The sequence below is a fragment of the Thunnus albacares genome, chromosome 6 (genome assembly GCF_914725855.1).
Source record: "Thunnus albacares chromosome 6, fThuAlb1.1, whole genome shotgun sequence".
Lineage (NCBI taxonomy): Eukaryota > Metazoa > Chordata > Actinopteri > Scombriformes > Scombridae > Thunnus > Thunnus albacares.
In genome coordinates, this window is record NC_058111.1 from 21925330 (window position 1) to 21940965 (window position 15636).

Here is a 15636-nt window from a genome sequence, read left to right on the forward strand (position 1 = left end):
TGACATGTTAATGTGCTGGAGGAAATAACCTTCCACAGTGCTTTGTGCAGTATGAAATAACTGCTGCTTCCTTATAATTTCTCCAATTTCTTTCACAGATTACACTGTTACAAATGGAGCATAACTTTGATATTGTGAGTATGGTGAAGTTTTATTGCTGTAAATGTGTTTTTTTTTTTTCTCTCTCTTTTACATTCATTGTTTTTTGTAATGCCATTGTTGTATGGCTTTTATCTATGCACACAGATGAATCATGCCTCTCGTGCACTCACGTATATGATGGAGGCACTCCCTCGATCCTCTGCTGTGGTGGTTGATGCTATTCCTGTCTTCCTGGAGAAGGTAAGCCACTGCTCTCTGTAGCCCCTTTCATACAGAGGTCCCACAATATTGCTGTAAAGAAGACCCGTCAATATGCTAGCTTTGCTTTTTTACACTGAACCAAACAAAGCCGGCATAATGCCACCCCCGTGTGTGATTTTTAGAAAGCATGTCGGCGTTCTGGAATCAGAGGCGTGACGTGTAACACAACAGCGATGATGTCTAGTGTGTGTTGTCCCGCCATGCCGGTTGTCTCTTTTTTCACACAGACGTCAATCCGTCAATGTGACTACCTCCACTGCCAGCTTAAAGGGTGGGACAACAATGCCACTCATTCCGTGTTTATACCTTTTTATAAACAACAGCGAGGCAGAATAATGCCGCAACATTCCCGCCTTGAACAGGCTGTGTAAAAGGGGTTTCTCTGCCTATAATCCCTTGTTAATAGTAATTGTGGCCTTTTGATATGCTAATACACAGTGTCACCTTCTTGTGTGCAGCTTCAGGTGATCCAGTTCATTGACGTAGCAGAGCAGGCCCTGACTGCCTTGGAGATGTTGTCAAGGCGACACAGCAAAGCCATTTTGCAGGCTGTAAGTGTAACACTTTCTCTTTTTGTCACAACATGTAAACCGTCCTCTTTGTTTACCTGCAACTATACACCACAATAATGTTGTCATTTCATCCCTCACAGGGTGGGCTGGCTGACTGCCTCCTCTACCTAGAGTTCTTTAGCATCAATGCTCAGAGGAACGCCTTGGCCATTGCAGCCAACTGCTGCCAGAGCATTACTCCCGATGAGTTCCACTTTGTTGCTGATTCTCTGCCACTGTTGACTCAGAGACTCACACATCAGGTACTTGTTTCCTCATGTCAGCACACTATGAAATATGAAATGCAACGCCGTCACAGCTGGATATCGGCTGGAGTGGTACTTGGTGATGCTCCCTCTTTTCGCTGTTTTAAAAAAAAAAAATTAATATGCAACACATTGGATTCAATATGAATTCAATAAGAAAAGTTAATTAAAAAAAAAAGGCTTTAGGGTTCTTTATTATTCATCAAATTATCAATAATGAGGCCTGTGTGAGGAAAAACATCTCTATTAGTCATACTAGCCTACTAAATGCCCAGCTTTAATGTTAAAAGGACATGTTTATGCCGATTTCCATTTTTCAAACGGCCAGCATCTTAAATGCATTTAAGTGAAGTGGGAGTAGCATCAAGACAAACAGAAAGTGGCTGGCTTGTGTCATCTTGTGCCATGTCTGGTTTCTTGTTAGGTAGAGCTGAGTGTTGTCTGTTTTAAATGCAGATACGTTTGTTAAAAAAAAAACATTCAAACCACCATCAATGTTTAGTGTTTTCTGATTGTATTCTAAAAATGATGCATGAATTGACGCATATTTTGTGTGACAATCTAAACGATAAGACAGTATAGATCTCCTCATTGATATGTGCTATTTTAGTGACAGCTGTCTATAAAATGCATGAAATGATGAAGAGTAATAAATGCTGCCTGCTAACCAGGGCTTATGGTAACTGTTGACCTTCTGTCAAAACACTTTCATCAGTTTTACAACCAAAATTTGTTAAAAATTAAAAATAACACATGTTTTGTCTGTTTGTAAGAAATCAAAGAACAATCTTTTATTAGCTTTTGAAAAGGTGCAGGGCCTAACTGAGAAAAAAATGTTTTTGTAGTTATCACCATCAATTTAATCATCAGCTTTTTAGAGACATGTACCACCTTCTTTGGTGAGGTCACTTAAAAAAAATTAAAGGAGTCAGGTTTTGATTTTATGTGGTTCAGTTTATGACAACAACAACATAACTGCTACAGTTGCACAGCAGTAGTGGCTGCTGGATGTAATTACAGAGAAAAACAAAACCAACTCTGCTCTTTTTCAGCTTTTTCATACAAAAATGAATGTTCTTGAGTTCACTTTAAAAATTCAGTATTTCATCTTCAGTGTAACACGTTGAAAAGACTAACAGCTATATTCATTTAACCCCCTTTCAGGATAAAAAATCCGTCGAAAGCACTTGTCTCTGTTTCGCCAGACTGGTGGACAACTTTCAACATGAGGAGGTTTGTAACTTGTTCTTTTGTTTTGTTTTTTAGACATGACACTCTGTTTTCTGCTTTTGTGTTTGCCGTCTCTGTATTGTCTCCTCCATTTGCCACGCAGCTAATGTTTGTGTGTGTGTTTAAATCAACAGAACCTGCTGCAGGAGGTTGCATCACGGGACCTGTTGACCAACATTCAGCAACTGCTGGTAGTGACCCCTCCTGTACTCAGCTCGGGGATGTTCATCATGGTTGTGCGCATGTTTTCCCTTATGTGCTCCAACTGCCCCTGCTTGGCAGTCCAGCTTATGAAACAGAGTGAGTGACCCCTACACACACACACACACACACACAACCTACACACACACCCTTGTCACGCAATTATTTCTTGCCCCTTTTATCATTTACAGGACAAAATGTCTGACGGAAAATGTGAAGACGCACTGTTGTTTCACTTTTGTGTTCAGTTTAAGACTGATAATAGTCTTACCAACAGTTATTCATCCAGTATCATTGTAATATAATTTTAACACCTGTGACTCTGGATCATTGTGTCTTTTTAAAATATAACTTAATACCCTAATTATCACTACACTAAAGCTGTGTTCAAATAGCAGGTGAAGCAAATTATCACCTTACTTTATTTGTGAATTTGAGTGTTTTTGTATTCTGTTTATTTGCTACAATCAGCCAACTGATGTAAAGTTTAACTTGTAAAATTATCTTCAGTCTTTTGCTCATCTTAAAACATTCTCACTTCTCACCTCGTATAGACAAATCTTGAGCTAACTTGGCCATTTTTGTCTGTTCACAAGAACTCACATCTCATTGACTGAAAAAGTTCAAAAATTTACTTTGCATCCAGTCTGAGCACACTTTTAGCGGTAGCGTTGGAATATAATGTGTTGAAGATGCAACTCGGCGGCTAACAACAGAAATGTCTTGCGTCACCTCTTTTTAAACAGACATAGCAGAAACTCTGCGTTTCCTCTTGTGTGGTGCATCAAATGGCAGCTGCCAGGAGCAGATCGAACTGGTACCCCGGAGTCCCCAGGAGCTCTATGAACTGACTTCCCTCATATGGTAACATCCATTTGTTCTCTATTCAGATGTCCTATGGAGTAAGATCATGCTGGGTGATATGGGAAAAATTGTATTAACTGCACTTTACTGCACTTGAAGTCATCTTGTCTTAAGCTGTAAGAGAAGCCACTGTGCATGGTTTGTCGTTGCCTCGCCATCATATTCTGTGACTGGGTATTGTTAACAAACAGTTCTCTTTCTCCCAATCTAATAATCCCAATGAAAACTGTTGACAGCAAACTCTGTGGATTATCTGGACACAGTGGAAAGCAATGTTGCTGTTGTGTTTTTCAATTGTCATGTTTCAATGCTTCGAGCGCCACAAACGAAGTTATTCAGTTACATTGTATTTGGGTGGCGGCAGAAACGTCAGATAGCTACGTATCTCAAAATGTCAGCAGATAAGCAGGTAAACCCACTACTATCTGCACGGCTGGTCAATATCACACATAATATCTGACTTACGACAAGCCTGCAGAATATTCCCAAATCCTCCTCTCATACTTGATTTGATGATTTACAAAAACTAATTTATCAAATACACAGATGTAGAGCTTAAAGCTGTGCCACAGATGTTACACCTGCATCTCCCTGACCTTAAATTACAGACACAGTCTTTGTCATTTTCATATAAAGCTTATTTTCTTTTGTTTTTTTTCCCGAATTTGAACAAATTCATCCATAGAACAAGCGTTACTTTTCTGTAGGAACACCTATAAGGTCATATTACATCATTTCATGTCTGAAGCATTTGCGTTAAGTTGTTTAAAGAAAAATCAAACCCATATCACGTAACAGTTGGTAAACTAAAATGAGATTAAACCGACTCGTGCATTTTTCTGAAACTGCTCTTCTTCTTACAGTGAGCTGATGCCCTGCCTGCCCAGAGAGGGCATCTTTGCAGTTGATGTAATGCTGAAGAAGGGCAGCGCCCAGACGACAGAAGGAGCAATCTGGCAGTGGAGGGATGACCGGGGACTGTGGCATCCTTACAACCGCATTGACAGCCGCATCATCGAGGTATAAATGCATCAGAAGCTACTATGTCGCACATGTATTGTATTTTTTAAAACCTTTAAATTTGCCATGAAATAATCAATAATGGAGTGATGTATTCTCATTTTTTGTGCCGTTTGTTAAATGTTAAAACCAATGTGAAACTTAAGAATTTATAATAGTAATTCTGGACCTTTGTTACACTTAAAGATAATTACATGACAGCATTCAGCCCATTTGCAGTGTGTTGGCATCTCTAACTAAATATACACAGATAATCTTATATGCAAGGCTGATTTTGGGTGTATTTGGTGATTGTCTTGCTACAGACAGCCCACCAGAATGGGGAAGATGAGATCAGCTTGTCAACTCTAGGCCGCGTGTATACAATTGACTTCAACTCTATGCAGCAGATCAATGAAGACACAGGAACAGCACGTGGGATCCAGAGGAAGCCTAATCCTCTTGCCAACCCCAACACAGGTAATACAGACATTTGTGTCAAGATGACAGTGTTTTGTATTTTATCTTAAAATAAAAAAAGCCAGAAACACTTGGTGGGTTGATCCACTTATCAAACTTGTAAAGGAATAATCCAACAAAAGCCATCAGACACTCACCGCCTGTTGTTTTAAACAGTGTTTAAAACAGTGTTTTAGCTTGCTGCTCTGTGAAGGATGGCAGCTGTAATCAGCTTGGATTCACACAATTATGATTTCAACATTGACCCAGTTCTGTGGCAAAAAAATATAAAAGGCAATATTTAACTGTATTGTTGTAATTTTTTGATCCGACAAATCTGCCATGCATGTACTGAGTGCAAGTCAGTGCATGTCAGACACGCAGGTTTTTGCTGCTTCGCCCATTTCTCACACTTGAATAAGTTGATGTCAGTCAGTTTTCTCCACTGTGTGATAGCTAAGCTGTACAGTGTGATTTTTAAGAGGTAAAAAAAAACTCTTCACTGTCTATTTCCAGGGAGTCACCAGGAGGTGCGCCGAGAAGATGCACGAGCCCAGCTGATGAAGGAGGACCCTGAGCTGGCAAAGTGCTTTATTAAAACTCTCTTTGGGGTCTTGTATGAGGTGTACAGCTCATCCGCTGGCCCCGCTGTTAGACACAAGTGCCTTAGAGCCATCCTCAGGATCATCTACTTTGCTGATGCAGAGCTGCTGAAGGATGTGCTGAGGAACCATGCTGTGTCCAGGTAACACATCATCCAGGCTTTTGGCTAATTTTAGTGTTGACATTACAGCAGGATCAGAAGGTTATCATAAAGGAGAGAAAAATAGTTAAAGTATATTCAAATACTACACAATTAATAATATAATCAAACACCAGACAATGATTGTTGACAAGCAATCCAAGTGTACTCTTTGAGTTGGCAGTAAACTGACTTGTATCTATTTTTATATGTGTATTTCTACAGTCACATTGCCTCCATGCTATCCAGCCAGGACCTGAAGATTGTAGTGGGTTCTCTGCAGATGGCTGAGATCCTCATGCAGAAGCTGCCTGACGTCTTTAGTGTCTATTTCAGAAGAGAAGGTAATGCATCATCCCACTGAAAACCCACCATAGTAGTTGATGTACAGTGATTTTTTTTAAAGATGAATGTTTAAAAATTAGATTTCCACAGTAGCAGACCTGCCAACCTGTATGCATTTTGTGTAGCAGGTACACATTTTGACATCAAAGCACGCTGGTACAATTTGTCACTCTAAGCTAATAATGAGAACAGTTGTATTAACCAGCTCTAAAATATGTCTTTCACACATAGCCACAAAATAGTCTGTTCAGGCTGGTTTGGGTTTTATAGCTACATTGTCGTCATCTTTTCAAATTAGCTGAAAATCATATTTTCAAAAATCAAATTGGCTTAAAGTTTGATTATTGTGGAGGTGTAAACAATAGAAACTATATAAATGCAGCAGTAGTGGTAGATTAGTTTGTAGTCTAAGTGAAATATTGTTCCTTGGTAATCTGTGTTTAGGCAGGTGAAAGACAAATGGACAAACATATGCATAAAAGACCAACTAACAGTATTGGGATCTGCAGATATTTTATTGTAAACAAAAATTTTCTTATCAGTGCTTCCGTCAATTTTTGTCTGTTTGACTGCTGCATGTATGCAAATGATGTACAATAATCCATTGTGCGAGCAGCAGTGATTGGCATCTGACGCAGGTCGGTCGCCCAAGTGGTGCTCAAAAAATTCTTCCAGGGTTGGCACGTCTGCAGTAGACAGAGTGGTAAATTTCCTCCACTATATATAGCTGACAAGTCCATTAGGCTTATGGTTTCTTACAGTTTGTAAACTTTGGCTGTAAAATGTGTTGCTGGCAGTGTTCCTTTGTATTTTATGTCCAATACAGTATCCCTTTAGGGAGACCCAACGTTTGACGTACCGATCTGCAATCTTCAGCCAGATCCAAGTTACTCTTACCTAACCTAAAGGCCTTTTCATATTTTCCACGTTCTGCGTCTGCGGGCAGCTGTGGACTTGCACAGGGACGCGCACCCGGTTCCATTCATACTTTTTTCGAGGGTCCGCGGACACAGATGCGTTCCACACATGAGCAGTAGTAAACAGGATTGCAGCATAATAACTTTCCAGAGTTGTAAAATCCAATCTGGGAGTATTACAAACCGCCATGCAGTGTTTTTCTGATCAGCCTTTAAATACAATGATCTGTTACAACATCTGGACTTGCTGGATTGTATTTCATTGCCCCACCGGCACTTTAAACAACACGCCCACACCAACATAGTCCCTTTGTATTGTTGGCTGGACCGACCACAGACCAGCCTTATAACTGTGGTTGTCCGTGAGTGAGTGACTGAAGTTACACCATTGGTCGGCCAGCTGAGTGTTGGAGTTGGAGTGTAACAAAGCGGTACACAGTTTGGCTAAAAAACACATTGACTATATACAGTCCAGCCATATACTAGGCTTTGACCTAGTCTTGGTTTTACACAGGACTGTTTTCAGTCTGAATGCAGATGAAGAGTTTCTGTATGTCGCTGAACAACAAGAAAAAGTAGAAAAAAGAAAAGCGGCAGCTAAATGAGAATAAGAATACAATACATACATACAGCAGATGAGACGGGCATCCCTGTTCTCCTCCTACTCAGAGACCCGGGGTTATACAAGTAACTTAATGTTTGCTTTCCTAGCATATGCACAGTTGACATGCTTGCTATGCGTACAGTCTGCGCAGTCATAAGTTTTGGACTGCACGCAGACGTCTGCAGAGGGGCTGCATGGAACCTCACGGATATTGGCGGATGACGACATCACACGGGTCCTCGTGGTCACATATGAATTGGCCTTAACTGAACACGAAGTCTAAGGTCTGTGTCCTGTGTCCTCTCTTCTCCAGGTGTAATGCACCAGGTTAAGAACCTGGCAGAGTCTGAGAGCTTTCTAGTCACAAGTCCTCCGAAGGCTTGCCCCAGTGGTACTGCCAGTCTGTGCACTACCACCATCAGCACTGCATCCACCACATCCGCTAATAATGCAACTCCTGACCTGGGCTCACCCAGCTTCCAGCACAGCATGGACGACTCACTGGACCTCAGCCCACAAGGGTGAGTATGTGGCCATGTGTGGCTTTGGTTTAACTGTTATTATAAGGGTTTTTTAAATAACTTGTAGCACAGGGCTTGAATTCATTCAGACTGGAAACTGAGCTCATAAACACATATTGCACTCATGTCCTCCAACCTAAAAGCAGCTGGAGCCAATTACCTTGCCTGACAGCTAGCTTTAGAAATTCTATGGGAAACTATTTATGGAAAAAATGCAAATATGCAAATAACTGTGTTTAGGAATTCATGTTTATTGTTTGTTGATGTATGTATCTATTTCAAACCCTCCATATTTAGCAGTCTCACATATTTTTGTACTTTATCCAAAATCATTGTATTAATAAATGTCTCTCCACTCAGGCGGTTAAGCGATGTCCTAAAGAGGAAACGGCTACCTAAAAGAGGACCCAGAAGGCCCAAATACTCTCCCCCAAGGGATGATGATAAAGTAGACAATCAGGGTAAGTTATATTGTTTCTGTCACTCTAAATGCTATGTTTAAAGGTCTTGCCACCAGTCATGTGTGCATTAAAAGACGAGGGAAAAAGAACTCTACATTAAATAATGTTTTGTCCACACTCAAAAAAAAAAAAAATATTGAGAAATGCTGAAAAGTACTATTCCTCCTCTCTTTTTGAGAATAACAGAATCTATGAAAATGCCATTATGGAGATGTCTTAGGTGCCGCACAGCATTCACCACTGGTGAGCAGGCAAGGTAGAACTCTGAAAGCCGTCTGTTGCATTCAAAGGATTCTTGCCACATTTTATCCCCAAAATATCTACAAGAAGTAACAGTAAAAGATTATTGCTCCAGTTTTTTCCTTCACTAAATTACTGTTTAATGTTTTATGGCACTATGATACTGTATGTAGATGTATACTGTCCAGTTTCGCCAGCCAGCTAACACCTGAATAAACAATGAGTGCTTGGATCGATGCGAAGAAAGCCACCCGTGAAACTGTTGCATGAAGAAAACATATCTGCCTGTTTATTTTTGTTCTTTGTTTAATGATCTATCGTTTTGAAACAACAATATTGACGGCAGGTGCTGCTGCTTTTCAGGACTGGCAAGTTTATCGATGATTCCTTAAAGCACATTTGAACGGTCATGAATAGAAATGGCATTGTGTGCTCTTAATTATGTTTTTAATCTGCTTTATATTTATATACTAATCTATATTACGGGTTCTCAACAGCTAAAAGCCCTACCAGTACTCAGTCACCCAAATCGTCGTTCTTGGCCAGTCTCAATCCCAAGACCTGGGGCAAGCTCGGTGCCCAGACTAACAATGCCAACTCGGAGCCCTCACGCACAGCAGGGGGGAGTGGCTTGGCAAGGGCACCTCCCAAGGACTCGATTTCAAACAACAGGTATGATGATGATGAGCGATTACTGTTAATATGTTGGTTTTCCACTTGAAAGAGTTTGGGATTATCCAAATCACACATGTTTTGTGGTTGAGTGTACAGCAGTATGATCAGCCACTGGATGAGCAGGTAACTCAGACTGCTGTCTGCAATCAGTGAAAAGTCTTGTTTTTCTCTCTTTTGTAGAGATAAAATCAAGGCCTGGATCAAAGAACAGGCAAGTAAGTTTGTGGAGCGCTACTTCAACTCTGAAAATGTGGACGGCAGCAACCCTGCACTGAATGTACTCCAGAGACTTTGCACAGCCACCGAGCAGCTCAACCTGCAGGTAAAGAACAGTTAATCACCAAGCACCAGCTAACAACAAATAAAAAGGAACATGTTCTGTTATTTTACAGGTTGTCAGTAAAGTTGAAATGATAGAACTGGTAGCTCACAAACCTTCATCAAGTAAATATAAGTTAGACAATAACATTTACAGGAAAAAAAATGTTATCAACTAGTAATGAGACGTTTTCCTGATGTGTTGTGTTCCTGTTTTCAAGGTGGATGGAGGTATGGAGTGCCTGGTGGAGATCTCCAGTATTGTATCAGAATCCGACGTGTCGTCTTTTGAGATCCAGCACAGTGGGCTGGTGAAGCAGCTCCTGGTCTACCTGACCTCCAACAACGACAGGGACTTGCTTAGCCGTGATATCCGGCTCAAGAGGTTCCTGCATGTCTTCGCTGGCTGTCCGGTGAGAGAAGACATCTTGTATTAGAGCATTTATAGTCTGTGTGCAGTGGATGCTGCACATACACATGAGAAGTTTGGAGTCCTATGTTATGTTTGCTGTGTGTCTTGTACTCTGTTCATTTTAACCTCCTTTTCTCTTCTGCCATGTGGTTTGCAGGTTCCAGGAATGGAGCCTGTAGGTCGTCTGGACCCAACAGAGAACGGGCCTTACCTGGCACTGGTGCACAAAATGAACAGTTGCCTGAGCCAAATGGAGCAGTTCCCTGTCAAAGTGCACGACTTCCCCAGTGGCAATGGCAATGGGAGCAGGTCTGTTGATTTGTTGTTTGTGTTTTAATCAGAATAACTTTGTATTTAATCGTTTACAATGTTTGGTACACATTTGCTGAATGCAATGAATCTCTCTCTCCAGGGGCTCTCAGGCACTAAAGTTCTTCAACACGCATCAGCTCAAGTGTCAGCTGCAGAGACACCCAGATTGCACTAATGTTAAACAGTGGAAAGGCGGCCCTGTGAAGATTGACCCTCTTGCTCTGGTGCAAGCCATTGAGAGATATCTCGTCGTCAGAGGTGAGGGACGGTTCAGTTGTGTTTGGAGAGGTTGTAGACTAGTTCCTCCGTCACTACAGATGGAGCCACGAGCAGCTTGTTCAAGTGTATGACATAAGTGAAAGTTCATACTGATACCCTGTCAGCTTCCCCCTGAAAACACTGCTGATTGAATTCTATCAAGATTCCTGTTTTTTTTTCGTTTGTTTGTTTGTTTTTCTCAGCATCGACCAGATTTTTTTATCTGTTCTTATAATGAGTTCATTATTCACAGTGTTTACGCAGTTGGGTTGCTAACTTGAAGTCTTGTCTCTACAGGGTACGGCCGAATCAGAGAAGAGGATGAGGACAGTGATGATGATGGTTCAGATGATGAAATAGATGAGTCACTGGTATGTGACGCTGTTCTTGCCAAATGAAGCTCAGCTTTTAATCTGTACACAAACAAATCTGTGTGGATATACGTATTGGCCTTAATCTAACTTTAATATTACTAATTTGTAATTCATTGGTTCCCCAGGCGGCCCAGTTCCTGAATTCTGGCAGCGTGCGTCATAGACTACAGTTCTACATCGGTGACCACTTGCTGCCATACAACATGACAGTATACCAGGCGGTGCGGCAGTACAGTCTTCAAGCAGAAGAAGAGAGAGAGTCCACAGACGACGAGGCAAACCCACTCGGGCGAGCCGGCATCTGGACCAAAACGCACACAATATGGTAAGAATGCGTGTTCTTTATCTATACTGGTTCATTATGAATACAGAGGGGAGGGTTTTTTTCCTTTTTAAGGGGGTGCCCTCAAAATTAAATTAACTTTTAACTGTCACCTTTGAAACTAAAGAATAATGGTTATTCTTAAATGTGTAAATCACCATCCATTCCTTTTTTAAAGGTTAGTTTAGAAATTTATGAAAACCTTCTCTCATGTATTCCTGGTGGTGTCTGGCCATGCAGAGTTACTTTCCAACGCTACTCTTTAAATTGCTCAGCAACCCTGAGTATTGTCATAAAGGTAAAGTGGGGAAACGAGGCTTTGTTTTAGGTGTAAAAGTTAATGTACATGCTCGTCAAAGCGCACTGAGACAAAATGTCCCATCTTGTTTCCTGACAGGTATAAGCCTGTAAGAGAGGACGAGGATGGCAGCAAAGATGCTGTGGGTGGAAAGAGGGGCAGAGCCCAGACTGCTCCCACCAAAACCTCACCTCGCAACGCCAAGAAGCAGGATGAGCTGTGGCATGGTGAGAATCTGCCATATAGTGTCTTATAGTGAAGAATTTCTCACACATGGATTTGATAATGCCTAACTATTACTAAAAATGACACTGCTCTGGCCTGGTGTAGATTTAGGCAAAAGTATTAAAGTTGTGTATTAACTGTTATATTGTAAGGTTTGACATTGTCAGACTATGAGCTCAGCAAAGTTATTTTTACTGGGGGAATTCCTGGTTTCGATGTTTACAAAAGCAAGAAGCAATTATTTGAGTCACCAGATTAAGAGAGTAATGTTCTCTGCATGTGATCAGTGTTTAAAACACACAGCTACTTTTTTTTCTGTCTGAATAAAGTCTGAGTCTGTACAGTCAAACTTCATCTGATGATTCCCATCACTTCCAGATGGTGTGTGTCCCAGCGTCATCAATCCCTTAGAGACATACCTCACTTCGGAGCCACCAGAGACCATAACCTTTGACGACCCCTCTTTAGAGGTCAACCTGCTGCTGAGGGTCCTGCACTCCATCAGTAGATACTGGTTCTACTTGTATGAAGTAAGAATTATGAGAAGCAGGGAGCGACTGTGTTGTCAGTTTGTTCCTGTTTTATGTCGCTTTGTTATCTCACTTTTACACCTTTAAAAAGTTAGTGGTAAATGTACACAGAGGCATGTTTTGTGTTAAATTACTTGTCCTCATGAAATAAGTAAAATATACAAAGTAACATATGTTTTGTTTTGCAGAATGCTGTGTGTAAGGAAATCATTGCTACCAGTGAGTTCATTAACAGTAAGCTGACAGCCAAAGCCAACCGTCAGCTACAAGACCCGCTGGTCATCATGACGGGGAACATCCCCACTTGGCTTATCGAGCTGGGAAAGACCTGGTAAATATTTCATGTCGACTGAAAGGAGGAATTAGTATCAGACCTGTCACCTGTTAGGTACGGCTTGATAACAAAAACTTGCTTTGTTCTCACAACACGCATGTTGTTCTTTCTATCTCTACAGCCCTTTCTTCTTCCCATTTGACACCCGGCAGATGTTATTCTATGTAACTGCCTTTGATCGCGACAGAGCCATGCAACGCTTACTGGACACAAACCCTGAGATCAACCAGTCGGATTCTCAGGACAGCAGAGTTGCACCACGTCTGGACAGGAAAAAGGTGCAGTGTATTGCCACATTGAAGTTTTAGATGTAACATTTAAAGGAATCCACCAGTTACTGACTTTGTATCCTGTAACCCGCTGATACTTTATCACTGTGGATGTCATCAGTCAGACTTTGTAGTGGCTTGTTGTCTTTTTTTTAAAAATATTTAATCCTGTTTGTTTACCTGTTTTTGTTTTAAATCAAGGGTACCTGTAACATTGTTATTTTGGTACCTGATGTTTAGTGTATTAAATTCCTCCGTCTCCTCATTATTTTCAGAGGACGATAAACCGTGATGAGCTGCTAAAACAGGCAGAGTCTGTGATGCAGGATCTCGGCAGCTCCAGGGCAATGTTGGAGATTCAGTATGAGAACGAGGTACCTGTAGTTCTTCTATCTGAACGATGCCAGAAGTTGCACTTTGGTGCATTAAAAGGCTTTTCCTTCAAGTTCATTCTCTTTACGTTGGCTAGATTGGCTGTTAGGTGCCATTATTAATGTACTGAAATCATCAGATTTTTTTAACATGCCTGTTTTGTACTTTAATTATTTCTTATATTTTACTGGCTACTGTTGATGTTTCCTTCTTTTAAAGTAAATTTTATTGAATATGAATTGACAATACAAGGCGTAGAATATAACAAAAGGAATGTTTACCTCCATCCAAACAACCAACCATCACATAATAACCATACAGAAAAATAAATAAATAAATAAAAATAACAATAGTAAATGTATTTAAAGGAGGAAGAGATGAAATATGAGAAAAGGGGGAAAAAAGGGAGACAATATCTCCATACTCCAGACAAGTTCTCCATCCTGAGTTTAGATTTGCGTTGCCATTCATAGAGCGCCTGATTCTATAACTTAACTGGAGAATCTTAAACTGTATCTCCCTTAATCTGTCACAGGAAAAGGATGATTTAATCCCTTACAGCTGTTTTTCCACTACATGGTACCAGCTCGTCTCGACTACTTACTTTACTTTTCTGGATTTTGTTTTCCACAGCAGATTGTGATCCCTCAATGGGAGGCAGGAGTTTGCAGAGATGACTGTCTGTGATTGGTCAAACACAAACAGCACAGCTGCTTTGGTTGTTTTTGTACCACTTCATTCATAAAACAAGGAAGTACTCTTAGTAGTATTTAGGACGAGTGGAAGACATTTCTCTTTATTTGATAATGTTAAAAGTGAAGTTGGGCTTTTTTTTGGCTTCCTGACTCATTTGAAAAAAGACAAGAGAAAAAGAGAGAGAGCAGGAGTGAGAGAGACAGTAGCAGTGGTTGAGCGAGGAGAGAGAGCAGCAGTAGAGAAGTGAATGAGAGAACTGAAACGTTATTTCATGGTTGTTTTGTTTTGTGGCGGTTACGTTCTAAAGCACAAATAAATAACCAGCGAACACTCAACAGATGATTTACTATGGAAACAGACACTCTTAGTTTCATTTTCTTCCTCTGCATTTCTCCTCTTCATTCATTCATTTTCCACCACAAGATGTCCATGTTGTGCACGTGATGATTCTAGTGACGATTCTCTCTGACCAATCGGTGGTCTGCAGTGTTTTCACATGACCTTGTGGTATCGCCTCAGCTCACTTGGGACCTCAACAGAGGTGATGCCAAAAAAAGTACTAGATACCAGATACCAGGTACCATCCACAACTTTGGCCTGATGGAAAACCAAAAGAGTCAAGACGAGCTGAGCCGGTACTATGCGATGGAAAAGTGGATTATGATCCAATCCCAGTCATCTTCAATGTATTCTACACACCAGAACTCTTTCCCATTTGCGAGAGAAAGTACTTGTATCAGAAATGTCAGATGAAATTAATAGTGATAAGATAATAAATAATATAATAATAATAATATGTGTTGATGTCTTAATTATGGAGAAGAGAGTCTTAATGTTTGTCATCTTCCAGGTCGGCACGGGTCTCGGCCCCACTCTGGAGTTCTACGCTCTGGTGTCTCAGGAGCTCCAGCGGGCCGATCTGGGCTTGTGGAGGGGTGAGGAGGTGACTCTGGCTAATCCTAAAGGTACCACCTCATGCTGTTTTTACTGAAAAACATGCAATGTTAGGTGTGACTTATTTTCACTTCTTTATTGAATGTGAAACACTGTCACAGTGAAATTTCAATAATAAGGTATCCTGATCACCTGTTAGTGAAGGTCAAATTAGTCAGTTTACTCAAAATATGATTGTTATGTATGTAAATATACATGCTTGTGTATTTATATGAAAATGTGATGCTACATGTAGTAGTTTTACTTGACTTATTCTAACTGTACTTTTGTTTCTGCTATAATAGGAAGCCAAGAGGGAACCAAGTACATGTTCAGCTCCAGAGGACTGTTTGCTGTTCCCTTCGGCAGGACAACCAAACCAGCACACATAGCCAAAATCAAAATGAAGTTCCGTTTCTTAGGAAAGCTAATGGCCAAAGCCATCATGGACTTCAGACTGGTAAGAACTTTTGAGTTTTTCTCACCTGGGTGTCTTATCGTCAATATGCTCGTACTTTTAACTGACCACGGGCATGTAGGACTTC

General features: G+C 40.8%; 1 protein-coding gene across 12 annotated transcripts in view; it reads left to right on the forward strand.

The window, feature by feature from the left end:
* trip12 (thyroid hormone receptor interactor 12) overlaps positions 1-15636 on the forward strand; it is a 45901-nt gene that overhangs the window by 27860 nt on the left and 2405 nt on the right. For all 12 annotated transcript variants that reach the window (XM_044353729.1, XM_044353731.1, XM_044353727.1 and 9 more), the window contains 27 exons: positions 99-134; positions 247-342; positions 822-914; positions 1016-1177; positions 2345-2413; positions 2545-2710; positions 3358-3475; positions 4339-4495; positions 4801-4954; positions 5450-5678; positions 5901-6019; positions 7855-8062; positions 8423-8523; positions 9261-9435; positions 9619-9760; positions 9978-10169; positions 10326-10477; positions 10581-10738; positions 11036-11109; positions 11238-11437; positions 11832-11959; positions 12336-12487; positions 12676-12818; positions 12943-13099; positions 13366-13464; positions 15009-15123; positions 15397-15551. In XM_044353729.1, the coding sequence (XP_044209664.1) occupies positions 99-134; positions 247-342; positions 822-914; positions 1016-1177; positions 2345-2413; positions 2545-2710; positions 3358-3475; positions 4339-4495; positions 4801-4954; positions 5450-5678; positions 5901-6019; positions 7855-8062; positions 8423-8523; positions 9261-9435; positions 9619-9760; positions 9978-10169; positions 10326-10477; positions 10581-10738; positions 11036-11109; positions 11238-11437; positions 11832-11959; positions 12336-12487; positions 12676-12818; positions 12943-13099; positions 13366-13464; positions 15009-15123; positions 15397-15551 (3750 nt within the window). The remainder of the gene's footprint in view (positions 1-98; positions 135-246; positions 343-821; positions 915-1015; positions 1178-2344; positions 2414-2544; positions 2711-3357; positions 3476-4338; positions 4496-4800; positions 4955-5449; positions 5679-5900; positions 6020-7854; positions 8063-8422; positions 8524-9260; positions 9436-9618; positions 9761-9977; positions 10170-10325; positions 10478-10580; positions 10739-11035; positions 11110-11237; positions 11438-11831; positions 11960-12335; positions 12488-12675; positions 12819-12942; positions 13100-13365; positions 13465-15008; positions 15124-15396; positions 15552-15636) is intronic.